Raw genomic sequence first — 25,779 nt, forward strand, 5'->3', positions numbered from 1 at the left:
TGTTGATTTAATAGTGCTTTGTGTTTGTTTTATAACTGAAAGTTGCCTTTTAGTTTTCCAGACATTGTTCCTCAGATCTGTCACTTCCAGCAGAATATGACTCATCAGTGGTCTAGATTATTTAGCAGAAGATAATAAAGAAATATATTTTCTGGCTTTTCTTTATTATTATTATAAAAAGGTTGAACTTTATACTGAGTACTTGGAGATAAAGGGTATGGTTTCTGAAAATATACTCATAACTGACAATTTGGAATATTTTTGAAATTCACTTTGATGAAAATGCCCCTGTAGCATTGTACTTTTCTTTAGTCTGGTACTTTGGTATAACTTTTTTATTTTTTTGGAGTATAGTTGATTTACAAAGTTGTATTAGTTTCAGGTATACAGCAGAGAGATTCAGTGTTTTACACACACACATACATACATACGTACAAATATAGTTGTTTGTTTAGTCGCTAAGTCCATGTGACCCATGTTCTGTAGCCCGCCAGGCTCCTCTGTCCATGGGATTTCCCAGGCAAGAATACTGGAGTGGATTGCCATTTCCTTCTATTTCAAAAGCTTGGATTATTTTCCTATTCATCTAGAACTTTTTGTTTGTCTCACTCTTTTCATCCTTTGGTCCATTTAGTTGTCTCTTTAGCATGAATAAAGTAAACAGCACCCCCTTTCAGATTTAGGCAAAACAAAAAACCTAAGAGTTGTCATCGCCCCCTGCTCCCTCCCTCCACCAAAATAAACCACATTATTTCTGGTTCATATATTACCTAAGGAAAGATAAGGATATTGAAGTGCTTAAAAAAATCTTTGCATCTAGTTTCTGGTAACCTGGGGAAAAGGTATGTAATGGTAATAATTTACAGAAGGCATTAAATTTGAAGCAGGTGGCATCAGAGATTGAAACTAAGATCTGCAGGGATGGGAATGTATACTCATAATACATCTATCCTAAATTCAAAAATGGCCCCTACTAATTTTCTTACAGATTTCACTGTAGCATAATTTTAGTGTTGACAGGCCATCATGTCTTCTAGCTTAAGGCCATCGTTTTATATAGATAGAAAAATTAAGATTCAGAGAAATTGTCTTTCTCAGATGTCTCACAAATAATCATGGTATATTATACCACAAAGCAATCTTAGAGTTATTTTAATCCAAATGCTTCTTTAATGTTTTACGTTGTAAAGAGCTGATCTTGAGAAATACTTCAGTTCAGTTGCTCAGTCATATCTGACTTTTTGCAACCTCATAGACTGCAGCACGCCAGGCTTCCCTGTCCATCACCAACTCCCAGAACTTGCTCAAACTCATGTCCATATAGTCATGCCATTCAGCCCTCTCATTCTCTGTTGTCCCCTTCTCTTCCTGCCTTCAATCTTTCCTAGCATCAGGGTCTTTTCCAATGAGTCACTTCTTTGCATCAGGTGGCCAAAGTATTGGAGCTTCAGCATCAGTCCTTCCAATGAATATTTGGACTGATTTCCTTTAGGATTGACTGGTTTGATTTCCTTGCAGTCCAAGGGACTCTCAAGAGTCTTCTACACCACATTTCAAAAGTATGCCTTCTTCAGTACTCGGCTTTCTTTATGGTCCAACTCCCATGTCCATACATGACTGCTGGAAAAACCATAGCTTTGACTAGACAGACGTTTGACAGCAAAGTAATGTCTCTGCCTTTTAATATGCTGTCTAGGTTGGTCATAACTTTTCTTCCAAGGAGCAAGCATCTTTTAATTTCATGGCTACAGTCACCATCTGCAGTGATTTTAGAGCCCAAGAAAATCAGGTCTGTCACTATTTCCATTGTTTCCCCATCTGTTTGCCATGAAGTGATGGGACTGGATGCCATGATCTTTGTTTTCTGAATGTTGAGCTTTAAGCCAACTTTTTCACTCTCTTCCACTTTCATCAAAAGGCTCTTCAGTTCCTCTTTGTTTTCTGCCATAAGGGTGGTGTCATCTGCATAGCTGAGGTTGCTGATTATTTCTCTCGGCGATCTTGATTTCAGCTTGTGCTTCCTCCAGCCCGGCAATTTGCATGATGTACTCTGCATATAAGTTAAATAAGCAGGGTGACAATATACAGCCTTTATGTACTCCTTTCCCAATTTGGAACCAGTCTGTTGTTCCATGTCTGGTTCTGACTGTTGCTTCTTGACCTACATACAGATTTCTCAGGAGACAGGTAAGGTGGTCTGGTATTCCCATCTCTTGAAGAATTTTCCACAATTTGTTGTGGTCCACATAGTCAAAGACTTTGGTGTAGTCAATAAGGCAGAAGTAGATGTTTTTCTGAAACTCTCTGGCCTTTTCTATGGTCCAGTGGATGTTGGCTATTTGATCTCTGGTTCCTCTGCCTTTCCTAAATATCCAGCTTGAACATCTGGAAGTTCTCAGTTCATGTACTATTGAAGCCTGGCTTGGAGAATTTTGAGCTTTACTTTGCTAGCATGTGAGATGAGTGCAATTGTGCAGTAGTTTGAACATTCTTTGACATTGTCTTTCTTTGGGATTGGAATGAAAACTGACCTTTTCCAGTCTTGTGGCCACTGCTGAGTCTTCCAAATTTGCTGACATATTGAGTGCAGCACTTTAACAGCATCTTATTTTAGGACTTTAAATAGCTCAGCTGAAATTCCATCACCTCCACTAGCTTTGTTTGTAGTGATGCTTCCGAAGGCCCGCTTGACTTCGGACTCCAGGAGAAATACTTAGGGACAGGGATAGGGTAAAATTTTATCTGCCTCTTCGAAGTGATTGGGTGGGAGTACTGGTTGTCAAAAATCCTCAGTGTCCCCAGTAGGTTCTGGGTTTTATCCAAAATGAAATTTTTATTAATCAGAACTCCTTTATTGCTTCTCTCTCTTGAGACCTGGTTCAAGTCAGCTCCTTGAATACCTACAAACCTAAACTTAACAACTGCCGAAGTGTTTTTGATAGTACAAATTTAAAGGAGCCACGAAAGTTTAGAGAAGCAGTGATATGAAATAAACCTGCACAGAATTTTCTTAGTCACTAAGTAGAATGTAAATTTCATAGAGCAGACACGTTTCGTTCAGTGCTGTGTCTCTAGCATTTAGAATGGTGTTCTTCCCTTGTGTTAACATGAATAATCAATCACCCAAAAGTAGGACATGAAAAAAGTGTTTTTCAGAACTAGCTTTAAGTTCAAAAATTGATGATTGTGGAAAAAAGTGTTAACCTTCTAATGGATAAGGAGTGTATCTTGATTTTGAATTACTTACCAAAACATGCCAGCAGTGGTTTCATATGCATATGTGAAAAAGTCTGTAGATAATTTAAACCTTCATAACCTTTTCTCTGGAAAGGGTTTGTTTTGGGACACTTAAACATTTTTAAGCAAGTGTTTTTAACATTAGGTTCCCTAGTGATCTAGTGGTTAGGATTTAGCATTCTCACTGCCGTGGCCTGGATTCATTCCCTGGTCAAGGAACTGAGATATCCCTTAAGCTGCTGTGGCATGGCTAAAATAAAAAAAGAAGGAAAGCAAAATAAAAAACGGGCCCAGATTACTAGCTTGAAATTTTTTCCCCCTAATTTCTATGACCCCAGTTTCTAGAGCTTCCCAATTTGTGAAACTGCCAGATAACCCAGGTTTTTAACAGAATTGGCTTTTGAGGTGTTCTTACACTATCAAACTTGCTGTTTGTATTTTAGTCTCGGTTTCTTACAAAAATTCCTTTAACAAGCAGTTCTAGAGAATGCCTTACACTAAAAATACATTTGAGGCCTAGGATATCAGAGGCACATTAAGAACTTCCCAGTGAATAATTTGATCTTTACTGCCAAACTTCAAAAACCTAGTCCTTTTTATGGCTGAGTAATACTCCATTGTATGTATGTAGCACAACTTCTTTATCCATTTATCTGCTGACGAACATTGCTTCCATGTCCTAGGTATTGTAAATAGTGCAGCTCTGAACACTGGGGTGCATGTTCTTTTTCAGTTATGGTTTTCTCTGGGTATGTGCCCAGTAGTGGGATTGCTGGATCATGTGATAGTTTAGCTTTTTAAGGAAACTGCGTACTGTTCTCCATAGCGGCTGTATCAGTTTACATTCAGGGAGTTCAACCCAGTACAGTGCCACAGTCTAAGAGGGATAGGAGTGGGGAATGGCTGGGGAGGCTGAGGAGGGAGGGCAGGGGTCATAAGTGTAGTTGTGTCTGATTCACATTGTTGTATGGCGGAAGCCAACACAATATTGTAAAGCGTTATCCTGCAATTAAAAAAAGAAAAACCCAGTCCTGGGGACTTCCCTGGCAGTCCAGTGGTAAGGAATTCACCTTCAAATGCAGGGAGTGTTGGTTCAGTCCCTTGAGACCAAAAAATGAAAACATGAAACAGAAGTAATGCTGTAACAAATTCAAAAAAGACTTAAAATCGTCCACATTAGAAGAAAAAAAGTTTGAAACCAAGTCCTGAATATAATTTGGAGTATTATTGACTTGGGATATGAATACCCTGAACTATTCAGCTTCAGGTGGTTCTGTCCTTAGGAAATAACCCTTTTCTATTGTTCTGAATAATCTTGTGGGCATTCATTTCATGTTCTTAAAATAAGTTAATATACTTTAGGCTTGTGGAAGTAGTCTTTCAAAAGGAGACCCTGAGACCATCTCTGGGTCTTGATCTACTTTAGTCTCTCTAGTTAAGATCAGTCAGCATATTTGTCCATGACACTTGGATTAATGATTAAATACAAAAGTACATATATGTAAATACACATGCATCCATTGTGCTGATGTCCAGTCTTTGTAGATCAAATACAAGTTAATTTTACTTTTCATTTTTATTCTGTGCTACTGAATCAGTTTGAGGAAAAAAATCTTTTGAAACTTAAATTTTAACTATATGTAAAAGAGTTGTATACTGAACTTCATAGACCCATATACCAGCTTCATAAGTATTTTACACACAATTACCTTATTTCATTTATAATTACTTAATGTCCTTTTCATCCTTTTGTTTGTTTTTTGAGGTAAATCTTAACATTTTGGACCTGTCATTTAGGATAACTCTTGAAACACTATAAAGTAGTAAAGACCAGTAACTTCCAAGCAAAGAAGAATGAGGTCTGGAAGTCATTGTGCAAGCAGATTGTTTTTAATACCCTGGCACTTGGTCAGTATCTTTCGCTGTCACGTTGGTTTTTCTTCTGGGGCGGGGGCAGGCTGTTTTGTGGGTCTTAGTTCCCAGGGATTCAACCTGACCCTCCGCAGCTGCCAGGTAGTTCCCACACGTTTGGTTTTCTGTACAATGGCTCTCGATAAATGTTTATTATTTGAAAACTAGGAATCATCACTCTGTCTCTGAACTCTTTAGGTCTTTTTTAGACGTAGGAACAGTTTTATAAAGTGCATTTTAACAAATCTGAAGTAGTGTGTTCTCTGAGGCTATTTATTGAGAAAGGTGGGATGGAGTTATAAATGCATTGTTCAGAAGATACAGGCTGTGAACACAGAGCAAACATATAATAATAGATGAAAACTTGAAACATATTTTTATTGTACAGGTAATAACTGCAGACATCAAGCAAAGTCATGAAATATCTTATCACTGAAAATGTTTTTTTAAATGTGATGCATTCTACCTTGATGTGCTGGTGGCAAGGTCAAATGACTTAGTATAATCCTTCCTTATTTAAGGGTAGTTACAAAGGAAACTTTTAAAAATATTTAGTGTTTTACTCTGATTTATATTGACTAAAACATCTTGGCTATATATTACGCCATAGACTTTTTTTTGGTCTGTAAAGTCAAAAAATATAAGCATATATGTTGATGTGTTTGTATAATGCAATTTGTAAAATATCCAAATTTAGGTAGATTTTTGTGTGTCCCTACCCCTTTGTAGTATTACAGTGTTTGGAACAATGAAGTTAAGCAGAGGAAGAAATAGAAAAGGGCGAGCAAGAGTATCAGATTAATGAGGGCTAGAAGGAAAATGTAAAGAAAATTCACAGTAAAAATGAACAGAAAATTCTTCTTCAAGAAATGAATTTTTTTTTTTTTTTAAATCTCTGGGAGTGTTGCTGATTGCTGAGATCAGCATTCATTCATTCATTCACTTAACAAATACATATTGAGGACCTGCTATGTGCCATATGCAAAAATGCTGGAGATACAGAAGTATATAGGGGTTTCTCTTTTAGTAATGGGAGCTTACCTTCTAAGTTTCTTTCACAGTCAAGTGTGAAAATAAATACTGTGATTTCAGAAATGTTGCAAGCACTGTGACAAAAATGGGTGGCTAGGTCTGGGACAGTGGGCAAGGGGCTGCTCTGACAGGACGACTGGAGAAAACATTTTGATGAGATGACATTTGAAGAGTTCTAAATGTGGAGAAAAGAAGCCAGTTATTCCTGAGAGGAAATAAATTTGGCATATGTTGCCTTCACTCAAAAACTTTTGGGAACTATTATGTATTAATATATGGTCAAAAATCTGAACATCTTTAGTTGGATCTGTCTCTTCCTTGAATAAATAAATCAGTTTGGTCCTCTGTTTGAACCAGACTGATTTTTTCATTGTTGTCTCACTGCTTTCCTTGCCCAGCATGTTCATTATTGCCTATCCCCCTTTCTGTGCCTGGAATAACCCTTTCTCTACAAATTTAAAATCCTGCCTAGGAAACTACATGTGATTGCTCTGAACCCCAGGGGAGTACCTGCCCTCCATATTACAAGTGGTCACTTGTTTTATCTTGTTTATATATATCCTTTCTCGCCTTGATTAGATAGTCTTTGTGAGGCAAGGCCTTCTGTTTTAATTTTATCCCGTTATGTTTGCATATCTAAGATTAGAAATGGATAAGAAAATATTTCCTACTGTATTCATCAAAAAACATTCATTAAGAAATGGTAAACAAAGAACTTCAGTTTCCTTTATCCACTCAGGAAAAAGTGAACTTGGAGGAAGAACACTCAAGTGAGAATGGGCAGTTAATAAGTGGGGAAGTGGTGGAAAGGCAGGAGCTACTTGGTGCGCGTACTGTGGGCCCCATTCCTCTTCATTCACCACTCATGTTTGATTTGTTAGTTTTGAGTGCCAACATTGGAATTAGAAAAGAAAAACCTTTAAAAAATCGTGGCATAACTGAAACTCGTATCCAGGTTTTGTTATTTCAACACTTTTTTCCATAGTTTATTCAGTTTTCTCTTGTTATTGAGCTGGGTCTTAAGGTGGGCACTGAACATGGATGGAAGAGCGAGATTTTATAAATGTGAGGAGGAGGAAGACAGTGAAAATGTAAAATGTGAAGATGTGAATGTCAAACTATAGATGTTTTGTGTTTTGGAAATAGCATTGGCATTGGAACCATGCATGGAAGGTTCAGATGCTAGACTAAGGGCTTGTATTTGCTGTGCTCTCGGTCCTGCTGTCATGGTTTTGTTTTACTTTTTCTTCGGTTGGTATGTATTCCTTTTGGTACTTTACCAATATTGCCATCCATTCTTACACTTCTTGCTGTCTGACAAGGACGTTCGTCCACCTAGTAGTGTGGTGTTAATGCTTCTGAAACAGGTTTTATCATGTCATATTTCTGTCCAAGTAGTCCAGCATTCTCTGCCCCCAGAGAAAGTTCTGCATGTGTTGATTCACATTCAGAATCTTCCACAATGTAGTCAGTCTGTAAGTAAGTCGTACTGCAGTCCTGAAGTTCCTGGAGAAAAGAGAAGTTCTGAGAGAGTAAGTGAATTTCTCACAGTTAAATGAATAATGAGATAAGGGATAATGAGGAAATGGGGTATTTTCTGAGTTCAGACCAGGTCAGTGCCTGGTCTGTCATATTTTATTTATTACTTCGGCAATATAGTCTTCAAGTATAAGAGGAAAAGCATAAAACATGAAAGTTTCCCCTTGTTCATCATACCCTTCTTCCCAGAACTAAACTCTGTTAACAATTTAATGTGCATCTTCCACTCTTCTTTCTGTACATTTGCGAGTATGTGTGATGTGTGTATTTTAACAAATAGCATCTTTAAATTTTTCTCACTTGTCTTGGAGAAGTTTCCGTATCAGTGGTCTATATTTTTTAAATGCAGATGTAATATTTCACAATATAGCCTTTCCTTAAGTTACTTATCCAGTGACTCTTAATTGTTCTTGTTTTTGGTGTGCGGTATGGCAATGAAATGCTTGTATATACATCTTTATTTACGTTTAATTCAACCATTGTCAAAAAATCCAAACAAAATATTCAGCCTCACAGCAGTGTCTATATATGAACTTTAAAAATGGTTAACTTGTGGGTTATGCAAACCTGATCTGTGTTGGAGTTTCAAAAGAACAGTTAAAAAGCACTTAACAGAATCAGCTTTGTTAAACAGTAAAACATAAAATGTTGGGAGGTTGTAAGAGAATTCTGTTACCACAATAAGGTATAGTTATTTGATCGACTTCATGGAAAAAATGGATTTAGGATGGAGAGGGCAAAATGCAGAACTGAATTTATCCATTTCCCCAATATTATAAGAATTTAAATGTGCATTCATTAAAACACCAAGAATAAGTTTGTGGAAAGAATTTATAAAGTAAATTACTTGTTAAATTTAAAAATTTTAAACTCTTCCTGTGGCTTTCATCATAAATAGTTATTTTAGGTTAAAATAAATGACCAAACATTTTATTTTGTTCAGTTTGAAGCTCAATTATTTCAAAAGAGAAGCAATAGCAGCAGAAAATATCCGTGCACTTAGTGTTCAAAGCACTGTTGCACCATCAGTGATGGAGTCAGGTCCATGCTTAGTCACGGTGTGGTTCTACCATGCTTGGCTCTGGTGGCTTTTTAATTACATTACTAGGGTCATGAAGAGCATTACTGTACTTTCCCTTCACTCAGTTTTACAGTGGCAGGTAATTGTTGAGTTTATTTTGGCTTGTTAAATACTCATGTGCTCAACATGATGCCAGTGTAAGTGCTTAGTAATGATGTTACAGACTGAAGAAAAAACATGACTCGTATCTAGAATTCTGAAAATCTGCCTTGCTACACCTGTTGTCCTGATAGGTCCCTGAAGAAATAAGCACTGAGGCTATTGGGCTGGGGGGAGTTATCATTATAACTAGGCTCTTTGAGCTCCTATGGCTTTGGCCCCCACATCTACTTTGGTGAGCTAGACAAGACTAAAGCTGCAGATGCTTTTAGCCCACCATAGTGAAAAACCCAAGTAAGTCTTCTTCCTGGAGGAGAGGAGTGCATAGGGAAAAACAGAAAAGAGTAGCTCAAAACAGTTAAGAAGAAAGGGAGCCTCCAAAAGGAGAAAATTCAAGGAGAGGTTAAGAAGACCTTCCCTCTCCAGAGCTCAGACCAATTTTGCCCTGGGGTCCATCTTAACCACCCTTGCTTAATTAAGTCCAGGAGCCTCTGTGCCACATGTTCTTCTCTGTCCAGTTTTGTTCATTCAATAAAGGTTAAATATTTTAAGCATTTTGATGTACAGACCCAGGTATGTAGTGGATAAAGTAGAAAAAATTCTTTATCCTTGTGGAGTTCACATTTTCCCTTCCATAAGTCCCCTACAAGGCATATATTCCCCCCAGCTGTACTCCTTTCACCCAAATTCCAACTTTGCTATAGTGAAATAATTGGATCTTTTTTTAGTGTTCATTTTGTTCTTGATCCACGTAGTTGCTTTTCTTTTGATTGGTTGTGTGGTATGAATTTAAAGATAGAGGCGGGCAGGGGGAGCCTGGAATTCCTGCCAAAGGGTAGTATGGGTGGACAGCAGATGTTTAGGTTAAGCTCAGTGAGGCAATTAACATGTTTTTGAAAACAGATTTTAAATATAGTTATGCACAAGAAAAAAATAAGGGAGATTGCTGAAGTAAAGGCAGTAGACAGCTGCTTTGAATATCTGTTGTATGCAGAGCTTTTTTAGATGTTATGGAGGATGATTGTCAACTAAAAATACTAAAAGATAAGTTAGTACTGAAATAATTGGAATTAACATAATAAAGCAGAAGAGGTGTTAGACCAGAAATCTGCTAACCAGATTTCCTAGTAAGTACCCTGAAGAAGTCAGTCTTTATGTGCTTCAGTTCCGTTGTCTTTGGGATGGGAATAAAAGTAGATCAGCTAGTGGTTCACGACACTGTACATTAAAAACTTATGGGGGACTTTTACAATTCAGTTTTTGGAGGTTAGGGCTTGGGCCTATTTTCAGAAGCTTCCACTGATAATATTTAAATCCAAGTTCAGATTCAGAACTGCTCCCAAGATTGAAGGCATTTCCAACTCTTGACATCTTAACATTTGATGAAGTAGGCATAGCATGAACAACTATATAGCTGTGGAAATATATGTAAATACAATTGTTGGGATGAGTAATATTAAGATATTATTAAATCAACAGGCTAGTGTAACAGAGGGTAAGAACATTCTTTTGCCATTCTTTCATTTCTTTCTTATTTTCCTGCAATTTTTTTAAAGAGTAATAAGTGTTTTTCTAGTTTTGGGTTGTTTTTTTTTTAATGAGCATTGCCTAATAAACAGCTTTGAATTTCCAGACATCTTTTGAAAGTTTCTGTTGCTGTTTCTTCTCACTGGAAAGCTCCTTAGTTTGTTAATCCCTGGACTGATGGTTGAGAGTAAGCATTGGAGCCTGAAAAAATCTCAGCATCCTCAGCATCACTGAGGATGACACTTTAGTAGTCCCCAACCTTTTGGATACCAGGGACCAGTTTCATGGAAGATAATTTTTCCACGGACTGAATGTGAAGGACTGGTTTCATAGTGATTCTTGTAGGGAGCAACCTAGATCCCTTGCATGTGCAGTTCACAGGCTGGTTCCCACTCCTGTGAGAATCTGATGCCACTTCTGATCCAACAGGAGGTAGAGCTCAGGTGGTAATGCCAGCGATGGGGAGCAGCTGTAAATACAGAGGACGCTTGGCTCACTCACCCACTGCTCACCTCCTGATGTTGGGCCTGGTTCTTAACAGGCCATGGACTGCTTCCAGCCTGGGGGTTGGGTTCCAGCCTGCTTTAAACCATTAGTGTGATGACTTTTATAATGGTGGTGAATAGTTCTTATTATTTCCCAAAGGATAACTTTGAGGACATTGTCTATATTTTCCCATTCATTCCTTTACATAATTAAGAAGCAAGGTAATACAGTTTTGAGAACCTTTTTTTTTTTTTTAAAGATAGTCATAAAATCTCAGAGTTGGAAAAAAGACTAACAGTTACCTGATGTTCGAATTCTTTATTTGGGTACCCCAAAGAAGTAGTTGTCTAAACAGTATTTGAATCTCTCAGTTACCTGGAAACTCAAGTAACTGCGAAGAAAGCTTGTCCATCTTTTGAAAACTCTAAGCATTAGAATGTATTATGTTAAGAGGACCAAAGTCTGACTCTGGAGTTCCTTGGGGCCATAATACAATCCACATCTGTTTCATATTAAAAAGTTCAGTTGACTTTTCACATCTTAATTCTCCAGTTTAGTTACATCTGTTCTCTGGCTATTTTGCATAGCTTTGTTTTGAGACACTGATTTATTCATATCACTTTTGAAATGTGTTAGCACACAGAATGTGTGTTTTGGAAGAGAGGGACTTGCTTTTAAACCAGCCTTCAGTAAGAGTGATCTCACTTGCTCATATTATATCCTATAAATTACTATTGTATCACTTAAATTGATCTCAGTCATGCCACCCTGTAACCCTTACTCTGGACTAGCAAGTTTTTTAATTTGTCTTATCTTTTTCTTATACTTAGTTATTTATAAATTTGATTTTTTGGTGTAACTGTGAAGGTGAAAATAGTAGTCACTTAGTCATGTCCCACTCTTTGTGACCCCGTGGATTGTATGTAGCCCGCCAGGCTCCTCTCTGTCCATGGAATTCTCCAGGCAAGAATACTGGAGTGGGTTGCTATTTCCTTCTCCAGGGGATTTTCCTGACCGAGGAGTTGAACCTGGGTCTTCTGCATTGGAGGCAGATTCTTTACCATCTGAGCTACCAGAGAAGTCCTTTAGAACTTTGTACTTATTTCTTTATATTAAATTTAATCTGATATATCAGTATTTTTTAATCTTAATCCAGTGAATTCACTATCCTTTTTAGCTTGGGATATTGCACAGAATTGTTGATCATATCCTTCTATATGTCTAGGTGGTTGCAAAAATGTTAAATAGGCAGAGTCATTTTTAGATAGTATATACAGAGGTAAGACCCAGACCTTTGTGCTATAGATATGTTAGTCCTGTTCCCTGCTACTAGAAACTTCCCTCTTGAGTAACACTTGTTTATATTTTCTTAAAGATCTGCTTCTAAATCTGTAAAACTGAAAGACTCTTTTCTTAGCTTTCCCTAAGGTTAGTCTGCTTCCTCCCACTTTTTAGATCCAGTTGGAATGTAGCCTCATCAGAAAGGGCTTCTCTGACAATCTTATCCCAAGTAGCTTCCCCTAGTAAATAGGAGTGTTACTATTTTGCTGGATCACTTAACGTTGTTCAGAGATACAAATACGGTTTATTATTTGCTTCTCTTCTAGAATGTCAGCTCTGTGAGGTCGGAGACTATATCTTTGTCGTTTAGTGCTATGTCCCTTGCGCCTAATATAGTGCTTGGCACAAGTTGGGTACTCAGTTGAAGGAATGACTTTACTGCTGCAATGTTGTTTTGTAGTTTTACTTTATATATAGTTTGTGTAATATATACAAAAGGAACATTTAGCTTTTTGAATTACTGTATTCCCTTTTACACCCTTATAGAGATTCTGTGACATTCCAATGATGGGATAGCATAAGTCCAATTGGAAAATCTGCTGTGCTCTGATCACTTTTAATCACATCTAATTATCTTTACAGCAAGCCCATTTTTTTTTACACAATGTGCTTCTAAAAGGATTTCATGAAATATCTTATCAGTTGCCCAGATACATGTAAAAATGAACATATTTTTAGAAATTTTTGTCTCATGTGAGGAAAGCTTCGAATTGGGTGAAAAAGTGAAAGTGTTAGCCCCCAGTCCTGTTGGACTCTCTGACCCTGTGGACTGTAGCCCTCCAGGCTCCTCTGTCCCTGGAGTTTTCTAGTCAAGAATACTGGAATGGATAGCCATTCTCTTCTCAGGGGATCTTCCCAACTTAGGGATTGAACCTGGGTCTCCCATATTGCAGGCACGTTCTTTACCGTCTGAGCCACCAGGAAAGGTAAACAATGTCGAATTGGAATTCCATAGAAGGTTTCTACTAGATCCCTTATTGAAATAAATACCTACTTGGTATAAATAAATACCAAGTAGGTATTTATTTTCCTGCATATGCTAATCATAGTGGGGCTAGATACTTATTCTTTGCCAAATTGTTATGGGTTTTAATAAATTACCTCTTTACTAGTTCATCTGGAGTCTTGTCTGGAATCCATATCAAGATTACCAGTCTGTTGTTTGAGGACTCCATCTTTATTTGAAAATTAGAATGTTACTCATAGAGTACTGACTATAATTCAGCAGTTTGGTTTACACATTCTGCTAGTTTGATTTTAAATTTATCTTTTTTTGTGATAAACAACCAAGTGAAATATGTTTTGAGATAGAAGTGAGAAGCTTTTTTCGGTTTCTGACAGGCTTTTCCTTTTCTATTTGTTCTTAAGTACAAAAGTAATCATGATTCTCATCTGTTGGTAGATAGAATTCATGTGGGTTTTTTTGGGCACCAAGTTTTATAGCTGTCTGTGAAATTTTGCATGATTTGAAAATCCATAAATAAAGAAGCATCTGTATGACTCAGTAATTATTCTGAAGAGAACTGTGATTATTAATTAATTTTTGAAAAAAGTATTTTCTGTTTTAATAATATGTGTCTTTTTTCCTCCTCCAGAGAATGGATCTTGGAGAATGTCTGAAAGTCCATGACCTGGCTTTAAGAGCAGATTATGAAATCGCATCCAAAGAACAAGATTTTTTCTTTGAACTTGATGTATGTCATTTTGTTTTAACAAGTTAGATTACCTTTTGCAGTATAATATTTTGAATATAGATTGATATTTCTTAGTGGATAAGCCTCTTAGCAAAATGATCTTTTTGTGGTTAATACAAAGGGTGGTTTAAGGGAAGTCTGCAAAGAGTCGGGCACACAACCGAGCGACTAACACACACAACACACACATGAAGGGTAGTACTAAACTTAGTAAGATTATGTGCTTTCTTAACTAATGATAATTTTGAAAAATATGAGATGAAAGCATGTGAAAGTTGTATAATTCATATATTGATTTGAAAATTAAGGATATTCTTCCCAATTAGGTATTTGTGATTAAGAAAATACCATCTTAAATGTAAACAGCTAATTTCTAGTGTATATAAAACCCTTTAATACTTAACTGAATTTTTATATTCATACTTTTTTTGTATCTATAAATATACATATAAAGAGAGGGAAGATATTAAGGACAGTGTTTTTTTTAATGTGTGTAAGAGAAGAAATATTAGAGGAAATAGAAGATGCTATATAGGTATCTAAAAGGCTCAAACTCTTCATTCTTTTTATACAAACATGAGAGTAGTTGGGAGTTTTTTTTTTTTAAAGTAGGAAACATATCAATCAGCATTACATAAAACATACTGATGACCATAAACCTTATGGTATATATATATATTTTTTTTTTCTTATGGTATATTTTATCAGTGAGGTAATAGATGGTTTATTTGGTTTGGGAGAAAAGTAGTAAATAGCCACCACCCCACCCCCACCCCATTTACTTCTCTGAACTTCCAAGAATTTCTGCTAATGGAAATGAAGTCATCTATGTAAACGTAATTTTAATATGGGGCTGGAGCAGTTGGGGAAATGCTTTAAGTGAATTTGTTATGATTTAACGTACACTGGGCATAAAATACTGCAGAAATTCACCAACATCTAGATGTAAGGGTGTGGGGTTTTCAGTCTTTTTCTGTTATGGTAAGTAATAATGCATTGTGTTTATATATAGCCAGGTATCTACCGAATAAATTCCTAGAATTAGAATAACTGAGTCAAAGAGCAGTTTTGCCAGGTCGCTCTCCATGAGAATGATCAATTTATACTCCCACAAGTATGTTTGAAACTGTTTCCCATATGCCACATAGTGTGTTGGTCATGATTTCCTTGCAGCTTTAATAAATGAAATGGAATATAAGTATAATTTTAATTTGCATTTCTTATTATAAGTAAGTTTGAAATTTTCTCATGTATTTAGGATCTATTTATATGTCCTTTTCAGTGAACTTTCAGTGTACATTTTGTGTGTGTGTGGGGGGGTGCTATTTACTAATCTTGGATGTTAGTGGGTTTTGTTGTTGTTGTTTTAATTTTTGCTATGTGGCATATGGGATCTTAGCTCCCCAACTGGGGATCAAACTCACACCCCCTGTAGTGGAAGCAGGGAGTCTTAGCCACCAGACCACCAGGAAAGTCCTGGATGTTAGTATTTTTCTACTTGATTTGTACTAAATAGCACCTTATAAATGTGATGAAAATTAGTCCCTTGTCTCAGATAATATGCTGTGGTTTTTTTCTATTTCTTTTTTGGGAGTTGTGAGTTAGCAGAATATTTGTGTAGTTTATTAATTGTTAAAAATCTGTTAAATTAAGTCAGAAGGCCTTCCCTGTCCTGCTGTGATAAGAATTCTATTTCATGATTTCTTCTGGTATATTTATGGCTTTGTTTTATGTATTTGAACCTGTGATTAAATTTATTCTGTTACAAGGAATTGAGGTATAGATCTCACTTTCTACATAGCTGCTTAGTTGACCCAACACTACTTATTGATTAGTTCCATCTTTTTTTAAAAGATAAAATTTAAGTTAATTAGAGTTAAATAACTATTTCTTTTTCATCGCAGATAAAAGGTTTTACATTTTCATGAAATGCATGGGTTAAATAACCATTTTTAGAATTTTATATGTGTCTAATAAATTTATTTAAACATTGGAGTTTTGAATTAGCTGTATTTCTACACAGTAAGATATGAAAGTCTAAGTTGGTTGGGTTGGGAATACATCTTTAAAGTCTAGTTTTATGTGAACTGTTATTTATTTATAGACATATTAACATATGCCTGATAAAGTCTATGTAAATACTGATGTAGATTTTTACAAAATTCTCAGTGGTTTATTCTTTGAGAAAAGAGCAAGTGTTCCTGATTGTAACATTTTCATTGTGAAAAATTTGAAGAACACAGAAAAACAGATTACTAAAAATTATCCATATATTCAGAAATTGTTAATATTTAATGTATGCGCGTCCATTTTTCTAATGCTTTTTTATTTTACAAAATTGGGCTCTTGCTGCGTATAACATTTTGTAACTTTATTTACAAATGAAGCATGAACATTTTCTTAGGTCCTTACATGTTCTACTAACACCTTTTTTAAATGACTGAAGATTATATTTCTACATGTTACCTGGATATTTCCCCATTTAACACTGTGAAGAACATCTTTGAATATTAATTTCTCCATATACCTCTGATTACTTTCTTAAAATGGATTTCTAGAAGTAAAAGTTACTAAATCAGGGCATATTGTTAAGGCTTTTGATAAAGATTACCATATTGCCTTTTGATTGAGGCTGCACTGGTTGGTGATTCCTCTAGCAAAGTATGAGAGTGGCAGTTTCCTTACAGCCTTACATTTTCTGGGAATTTTTATGTTTGTTCTTTTGTAGACTTGATAGATGATGATAGTGGTTTGCAGTTTGTAGTTGAACTCACTTTTATTTTTTTTATTCCCATAATAGCATTTTAAATAATAAAGTACAATTTTTGAGTAAAGATATTTATGGATACAGTTGATTTTTCTTACAGTAATCGTCTTCATTAAACTTTGTAGGCTATGGATCATCTGCAGTCATTCATTGCAGATTGTGATCGAAGAACAGAAGTGGCTAAGAAAAGATTAGCAGAAACTCAAGAAGAAATTAGTGCTGAAGTTGCAGCGAAGGTAAGATGTTCAATTATTTCATTAACACAAAGTAGTTTTTCCTTACTATACTTTGAGGTATACTTTTTATAACTTTTTATTTTTTAATAATTATATTTATAGGAGATTGCAGAGACCTATGTAGAAATTTTGTATACTCTTCCTCTAGTCCTCCCCTATGTTAACATCTTACACAATTATAGTGTCAAAGTCATGAAGTTGATACTGGGCCAGTCCTTACATTTTATTCACATTTCATTAGTTGTGCATGTGTGTGTAGCTGTGTGCAGTTTCAACACGTGTGTAACGGGTAACTACCACTGTAATAGAGTTACTTAACTGTAGCATCACTACAATACTCCGTCATGTTACTCCTTTATAGCCACACTCATTCCTCTGCTTCTCTTGCCCTTGGCCACCACTAACCTATTTTCCATCTCTGTAATTATGTTATTTCATTGAATATTGCATAAATGGCATCATGCAGGTTGTACCCTTTTGAGATTGGCTTTTTACAGTCAGTACAACTTCCTTCAGTTTCATACAAGTTGTTGTGTGTATCAGTAGCTCATTCTTAGGCAAAAATGTTTTGTTGTGAACTTCTGCATAAAGTAGAAAAAAAGTACAGTGAATCCCAATGAATTCAAAGGCATCAGTCTTCTGCTGTTTTATTATTTGAAAAGCAGATTGTAGATGTCATATCATTTCACCTTTAAAATATAAGCACAAAATTACATTCATAAAGGTAACAAATTTTTAATATTATCTAATACTCAGAATGAGTTCATTTTCCTGTGTAGAGTTGGTGTGTTGAATCAGAGTTCAGAAGTCCACATGTTGACTTTTGCTGATTTGATGACTTCACTGCTTTATAATGTTGTGTACCATTCAGTGTAGTCTGGCACATTTTACGAAAATGCAGAATGGAGACAAAGTTACCCAATAGAGTTTAGGTGACATCATTAAATGTAGTGCTTAGATATGTGTGTACAAAGTGACATGGATCCCTTGTCTGAGGAGAGGATTATGTATAACCAACTTTGTCTGGAAGGTTTTCTTAATATGGGGACTGTAAAAGATAGGTGTCCTAAAGTACAAGGGATTTCATATGTCATGGTAGGAAGAGATCCATGGCGGTTGGCTAGACCCCAGCTGTATTGGCTTATAAAGCTTTGTATTAGTTATCCATCACTATAAAAATGCTGTCTTAACAGGTTATCTCAAAACTTAAAACATTAAGAATTTATTTAGCTCATGAGTCTGTAATCAGTTACTTAGGCTGTAATTGACTAGACAGTTACTCCTCTAAGCTGGGCTCACTCATGTCTTCCAGTCAGCTGGAGGCCAGAAGTCTGGCCTGGACGTATTCTCATGGTGGTAGCAGAGGTGCAGTAGTATCAAGCCCCGTCGTACCAGCAGTTTTAAGCCTTCCCTTCTGTCATATTTGCTACTATCCTGTTAACCAAAGCCAGTTAGTTACATGCCCAAAGTCAGAGTCAGCGTGTGATGGTGTTCACATAGCAGAGGGCACAGGTGCAGGGAGGGTGGAGAGCTTTGGTCACTAATGCAGTCTTTCTGTGGCAGATACTTGAGGAAGACACCATTTTGTTAAAGTAGGACAACAGTGATAATACAGTTGGGAATTTCTTTGAGGGACAAATATCTTGGATTGAGGGAAATTTAAGGAGTAAAGATTATTGGCACTCTACTTTGTTGGGACTGGGTGTCAATGTCAAATCAAAACCTTTTTTGCTAATTGGCCATACAGGCTGAATACTTATTTTGTAGCCAGAATAAAGACTGTCATGTGCCATTAAAACAATAGGAATGAACTAGATACCCATAACGGTGGTGATGAGGTGGTATATCAGAACCCAAGGAAAGAAATAACCCCAGTGGAAAGGGATGGACCACGGGAGAAAGGTGCCATGCTGGCATACTGAATATTAGTAATATGCCGCATGCATATACAAGGCACATTTTCTCATTTCTCACAACCTTTAGAGGTAGGTGTTATCCCTACTTCTCAGATGAGGAAGTAGATTCAGGTATGGTAATCTGGCCACAGTTACATAGCTGTTAATTGGTTTGGCCATAAACCAGATATGTTGGACTCTAAAGCCATATCTTCACTTTAGAGAATATCTGTCAATTCTTTTCTTTTACTCATATTTGAGCATAATATCTTAGGCATTGGAAATACAAAAATGGCATACAGAGTGATGTGATACAGATAAAAGTAATTGTCATAGAAGATACAGAGATGGCACAAAGGAGGGTATGGCGCACTCTGCTTAAGTGTCTTAAGTGAGGGTGGGGTGTGGCTATTGATTGTCCACATAACAGACTGTTTAGTTGGATCTTAATAAATGGATAGACATACACGAGGCAGGTCAAGAAGATAATGGACGACATCCTAGCAAGAGAGAGCAGTATGTGGAAAGTCAGAGAGGAAGAAAACAACAGGGTAGGTTTGGGAAACACGTAACAGTAGATTTGTTGTCAAGTCAGAGAACAGAAAGAGATAGTTTCGAAAGGTACAGAGTGCCAGATTGTGGAAGAAAATGTATTTTATACTTGGAATACAATGCCAAAGCAGAGGTTAAAAAGCAATGGTTATATTGAGATCAGTTGTCTCCCTGAACTCACTAAAGTAAAGGCAGGCAGACTCAAAATATTCTAATGTCCACCAGTTCATTTATGATAAAAGTATTAGTTTTATTGCCTTAGATAGCTTAAACATCTTTTCTGAGCACTTAGGAAATGTTCTGAACTTCGGTACATGCTGCTTTTTACTCATGATCTTCTTTTCTGTTTCTTTCTAGGCAGAACGTGTTCATGAGTTAAATGAAGAAATTGGTAAATTGTTGGCCAAGGTGGAGCAGCTAGGAGCTGAAGGAAATGTGGAGGAATCCCAGAAAGTAATGGATGAAGTGGAAAAAGCACGGGCAAAGAAAAGAGAAGCAGAGGTAGTTTATACTTACAGTTGACAGAGCCTCAGCATCTGTACTTGCAAAAGAACATACATTAGATCATAAACTACTTAAAGTTAAAGGAGGTTTAAACTAGTTTAAAAGCATACAGCTAGTTTGTGTCATGCCAGTGGGTTGTATATCAAAAGTAGTGGTTGTTCTGGAATTTAGAGTCATTGATCTGTTGAAATTTATAACTGGAAATGAAATTACCTAAACAACGTCTTTCATACACACAGACAGTATTGATATCCATGGTCACTGTGTTACCCTACCCCCTTCTCCATCCTCATGCAACTATTAGTACTCTCCCTTTTCTTCCATCCTCATTACAGTCTGCTAGCACACTGGAAGCCTCCTCTCATTCTTCCTCCACAGCACAGCTCAAAATCTGCTATCCTGCAGACAAAGTTCTATTTTTTTTTGCCCCTCCCCCCGATGTTTTTTAGAAAATCAAATACCTTCAAATAAGATGGTACTCTTCCCTTTGCCATAGTCTACATTGTTCTTAACTGTATCACACCTGGGTTTGATTTGTTGTTATTTCTGTAGCCTTTTGAGGCAGAAGCTTAGAGCATTCCTTTAGTTTATTTTATTGATTTATTTTTCATTTTTTTACTTTCACTGATGTATAGTTGATTTACAGTGTTGTGTTAATTTCTGGGCTTCCTGGGTGGTGCTAGTGATAAAGAACCGGCCTGCCAATGCAGGTTAGACCTAAGAGACACTGGTTTGATCCCTGGGTCGGGAAGATCCCCTGGAGGAGGGCATGGCAACCCACTCCAGGTATTCTTGCCTGGAGAATCCCTTGGACAGAGAGGAGCCTGGCAGGCTACCGTCCATGGGGTTGCAAAGAGTTGGACACAACTGAAGCAACTTAGCAGGCTCAGCAAAGTGACTCATTTATTACATATATATATATTTTTTTTCATTATATTTTATCATGGATTATTAAATATACATATAGTTCCTGTGCTATACAGTAGAACTTTGCTGTTCATCCATACTGTATATACTAGTTTGTGTCTGCTATTCCCAAGCTTCCAATCCTTCCCTCCTCCAACCCCCTTGGATCATTCTTATAAGCACAGCAGTAGCATCTCCCAGATTTTCATATGTTGTGTTTTTATTTCCATTCGTTTCTAAAGATTTGCTAATATTGCTTATGATTTCTTTTCTGACCTGTGGGTTTTAAGAGATATGTTTAGTTTTTATTTTTACTGATTTTAATTCTGTTGTGGTCAGAAAATATGTTGTAATTTCAGTTCTCTTAAATATGTCAGTACTTGTTTTGTGACCCTGCCTATGGCCTGTCTTAGTGAATGTTCCATTTGCACTTGAATGATACTCTGCCTTGTTAAATTAAGTGTTTTGTAAATGTCTTTGAGTCAAGATAGTTGATAGATTTTTTTCAACTCATCTATATCCTCTTGGTTTTCCTGCCTATTTATTCTACTATTAATATTTACTGAGAGGAGAGATTGAAGTCTATAATTGCGGATTTCTTTATGCTTTCCATTTAGTCACTTTTTGCTTCATATATTTCGGAGCTCTGTTACTAGCTTAATAGACATTTAAGGTTTATGTCTTTTGATTAATTTAACCCTTTGTTTTGAAATGTCCTTCTCTGTCCCTATTAATGTCCCTTGTTTTGAAATCTCCTTTGTCTGATGTTATTAAAGATTCTAGCTTTTTTTATAAGTTGAAGTTGTATACTATAAACTATAGAGAAACCACTGGAGCAGAAAAAGAAGTATAACTAATAGCTGACATAAAGTGGAATCCTAAAAAAGTACTTAGTCCAAAAGAAAGGCAGGAGAAAAGAAAGACACAACAGGTTAGACATACAGACAATAGATAGTGGGATGGCAGACTTAAACCCAGTGTATCAGTAACTACATTAGCTATAAATGGTCTCAATAGTCCAATTAAAAAGAGATCGTGAGACTAGATTTACAACAAAAAGAAATAAGACTTAACTATGTACTAGCTGCAGGAAATCCACTCTGAATACAGAGATACAGATTAAAAGGTTCTAGGCTGGGAAAAGGTATACCAAGTAGCCATTCTAGGTAGTTTTAATTTCTTAATATTAGGATTTCTTTAAATGTAGTTAATGTCAGTCCGGAAAATAAACAGTTTGTGGTACCACCATGACCTCTAAGCCTAAAGCCTTTCATTTCTCCCTAAGTGGAAAGAGGAGGAATAATAAGGCACAAAAATTGAGTTGACCTGTCTTGTGCTTTCGGTTTTTCTTTTTAAAAATATTTTATTTTGAAATATTTTAAGAAAAGTTAAAATATCGGGTGAAGAATTCTCCTGTATCCTTTGCACAGACACTTCAAATGTTAACATATTACCGCATTAGCTTTATCATTCTCTTCCTACATCTCTCTATGTGTGTATGTGTGTGTGTATATTTGAACTGTTTGACAATAAGTTATAAAAATGATGCCTCTTTATCCCTAAGTACTTCGGTGTGTATTTCATAAAAACAAAGATATCTTACTATATAACCACAGTATAGTTGTCTGAATCACGGAATAATACTGTTACAATACTATTAATCTGAAGACTTTGTTTAGATTTTACCATTTGTCCCAATAATATTCATTTTCAGAAAAGAAAAAAAATTTTTTGTTTAAGATCCAGTCCAGGATCATGTATTGCATTTTAGTTGTTATGTCTCTCTAGTCTAATTTAATCTGGTACCTCAGTCTTTGTCTTACATGGTCTTGACCATTTTGAAAAGTATAGACCTGTTATTCTGTAAAATGTCCTTCACTTTGGATTTGCTCAGTATTTCTTTCCATTAGATTTTTGAGAGGAATACCATTGAAACAATGTCAGAGCCTATCAAAGGCATGTGTTAGTGGTTTGTTCACATGTATACCTGTATCTCCTCCCTCTAGAGCCGCCCTCCCACCCTGCCCCTTAGGTCACCACAGGACATGGTGGTGCTGGACAGCGGCTCTCCACTAGCTGTCTGTCTCGCACGTGGTAATATGTGGGTTTGTTGCTAAGTCGTGTTCCACTCTTACAACTCCATGGACTGTACACACCACGCTCCTCTGTCCATGGAATTTCCCAGGCACGAATACTGGACTGGGTTGCCATTTCCTTCTCTAGGGGATCTTTCTGACCCAGGAATCAAACCCGGGTCTCCTGCATTGGAGGTAGATTCTACCAACTGGAGCGAATAGGAAATCCCTAGTAATGGGAGAAATGTCTTATTTAGGAAGAAAATATTTGCAAATGAAGCAGCAGACAACGGATTAATCTCCAAAGTGACAAACAGCTCATGGAGTTCAATATAAAAAAAGAAAAAAATCAAAAGATGGGTGGAAGACCTAAATAGACATTTTTCCCATTGCTTTTTAAAAAAAAATTGGTATACAAAAACTGGGCCCAAAGTGGAGGCTGCGTTTTTTGTTTTGTTTTTTAAATTTCACTCAGTTATTTTTGGCTGCGTGTGGGCTTTCTCTAGTTATGGGAAATGGGGCTACTCTCTAGTTGTGGTGCAGTGACTGCTTTTGTTGCGGAGCACGGGCTCTAGAGTGCTGGCTCAATAGTTGTGTTATGTGGGATCTTCCCAGACCAGGGATTGAACCGGTGTCCTTTGCTTTGCAAGGCAGATTCTTAAAGAACCTCCTATAGATTTTCTCCAGCAGTGTCCACTTGTATTTCCTTAGCCAAAGCTATGTGGAAACTTGGATATGTCATGCTTTGAGCTGGGCATGCTGCTGCCTCAAACAGATCAGAATTCTGTCAGTATAAGGAAAAAGGATAGAGTGGATGCACAAATCCACTAATTTGTCATCTCCTTAATGAACTTAATATAAATAAAATGATGAGTCCAAGACCTCTTAATCTCAGTAAGGCACCTTTCATCTATGTCTTATAGAGCCCCTCTGTTTGAGGTGAAGTTTTCTCATTTGGAGGCCTTATCTGTATTTACATAGTGGGGAAAAGGATACGTGGGAGGAAGCTGTATGGAAGACATGCATTCCTTTTCTGCAAGCATGGGCGACTACCTCCTTGATTCTTCACTGATGTATATTTTTGGGGTTGCTGAATCTCATTTTTAACAAAAAAACAGAGAAAACAGAACATTGAGAAAACCTTTGAAGAAAGTTATATCGTGTTACTGTTATTGTAGTTCTTGGCAAAAGGTAATTTGAGGCTCTGATCTTTCATTTCTAGTGGAGAAGTCCTGAGGACAGAGTATGGGAGTAAGGGGGGAATCTATTTTGTGACAAAATAGCCATACTTTTGTATGTTCACTAGAAGCATTTTTTTATTTTTTTTTGGTGTGAACATAGTGAATTTTGTTTAATTGTGTGATTTGAATGCAGTTTATATGAACATGGTTTTTCTCTTTTGTTTAGGAAGTTTATCGGAATTCTATGCCAGCTTCCAGTTTCCAGCAGCAGAAACTTCGAGTCTGTGAAGTTTGCTCTGCCTATTTAGGTCTTCATGATAATGACAGACGACTGGCTGATCATTTTGGGGGTAAACTGCACCTGGGATTTATTGAAATAAGAGAGAAGCTTGAAGAATTAAAGGTACATTGGTAAATTAATATCCCTCACTTTGTCCAGTTATAGCCACTCATTTGTCTTTCTGTGTAGTATTTTTCTTTGATATTGAAGACTATTCTTAACTGTGAATGTGTTAATAATTCAGATTATAGGATTTTGTGTAGGATTGTAAATGAAAATAGCAGCTTGTTTAATGGATGTCTGATAAACTTTAAAAATCTTTTTATTCTTGGTGGAGATAACATTTTGTCTTGGACATTATATTGAATCAGGTAGGAATCTTGCAAGCTGGGTTATAAAATCATACGAGCCCCCTTAAATTTCCAATGATATTGTCTTTTTTAAAAAAAAAAAACCTGGTAATAATGTTAATATAACATTTAAGGGAAGATTAAAAAAGTGATCCAATATTTATTTAAAATATTTTGCAGTTCACTAAGTAGCAGACTTTAGAACCTCTAGTTTTATGCTTCTGCTCCTACTTCAGAACTTAGAAACCTATTTTTTTAAATGGACAGTCTGTGTCATTTAAATATACAGACTGATGTGAGAAAGGCAACACAACTCTTGTCTGCCGAATTCTTCTGAGAAGATGAGTTAGCAAAGACAGAAAAGGATATTTCTAAACCATTGAAAGTAAGCACAGTCAATGGATAGAACCAATTTACATTTCAACAGTCTGATGTGGCTAGTTGTTTTTGTCTTTTTTTAATTAGCACTGTCGCATTTTGTCATGAATTGAGGACTATCTCAAAGATGGCAAACACCAGTAGTGACTTTTTGTGTAGTTATCACTGAAATTAACCTACCATCCATGGCTGGGCATTTAAAATAATGTAGAATCAGAATCTGGAGAAGGCAATGGCAACCCACTCCAGTACTCTTGCCTGGAAAATCCAGTGGACAGAGGAGCCTTGTAGGCTGCAGTCCATGGGGTCTCTAAGAATGAGACATGACTGAGCGACTTCACTTTCACTTTTCACTTTCATGCATTGGAGAAGGAAATGGCAAGCCACTCCAGTGTTCTTGCCTGGAGAATCCCAGGGATGGGGGAGCCTGGTGGGCTGCCATCTATGGGGTCGCACAGAGTCGGATGCGACTGAAGTGACTTAGCAGCAGCAGAATCAGAATCACCTAGGGATGTCTCCATATTTTTAGTTTATTGTGAGCTCTTGTCAGTATTCTGAGTAGCTTAGATGATCTTGGGTAAGTTTTTTGAAATTACAAAATGAGTGTCACCATAGCAAATAATTCATTGGGCTCAAAGATAAAAATGGTACCTGATTGGGTACCAAATACAGACCTGGCAGCAGAACTGTTGAGAGTTTCACTGGTGT

General features: G+C 36.6%; 1 protein-coding gene across 5 annotated transcripts in view; it reads left to right on the forward strand.

Annotated features, from left to right (window-relative positions):
- Window positions 1–25,779, forward strand: part of LOC122674907 (putative RNA-binding protein Luc7-like 2) — a 54,832-nt gene that overhangs the window by 17,726 nt on the left and 11,327 nt on the right. For all 5 annotated transcript variants that reach the window (XM_043873520.1, XM_043873521.1, XM_043873525.1 and 2 more), the window contains 4 exons: window positions 13,849–13,947; window positions 16,840–16,950; window positions 19,755–19,898; window positions 24,290–24,466. In XM_043873520.1, coding sequence (XP_043729455.1) covers window positions 13,849–13,947; window positions 16,840–16,950; window positions 19,755–19,898; window positions 24,290–24,466 — 531 coding nt within the window. The remainder of the gene's footprint in view (window positions 1–13,848; window positions 13,948–16,839; window positions 16,951–19,754; window positions 19,899–24,289; window positions 24,467–25,779) is intronic.

The sequence above is a fragment of the Cervus elaphus genome, chromosome 18 (assembly GCF_910594005.1).
Source record: "Cervus elaphus chromosome 18, mCerEla1.1, whole genome shotgun sequence".
Taxonomy (NCBI): Eukaryota; Metazoa; Chordata; class Mammalia; order Artiodactyla; family Cervidae; genus Cervus; species Cervus elaphus.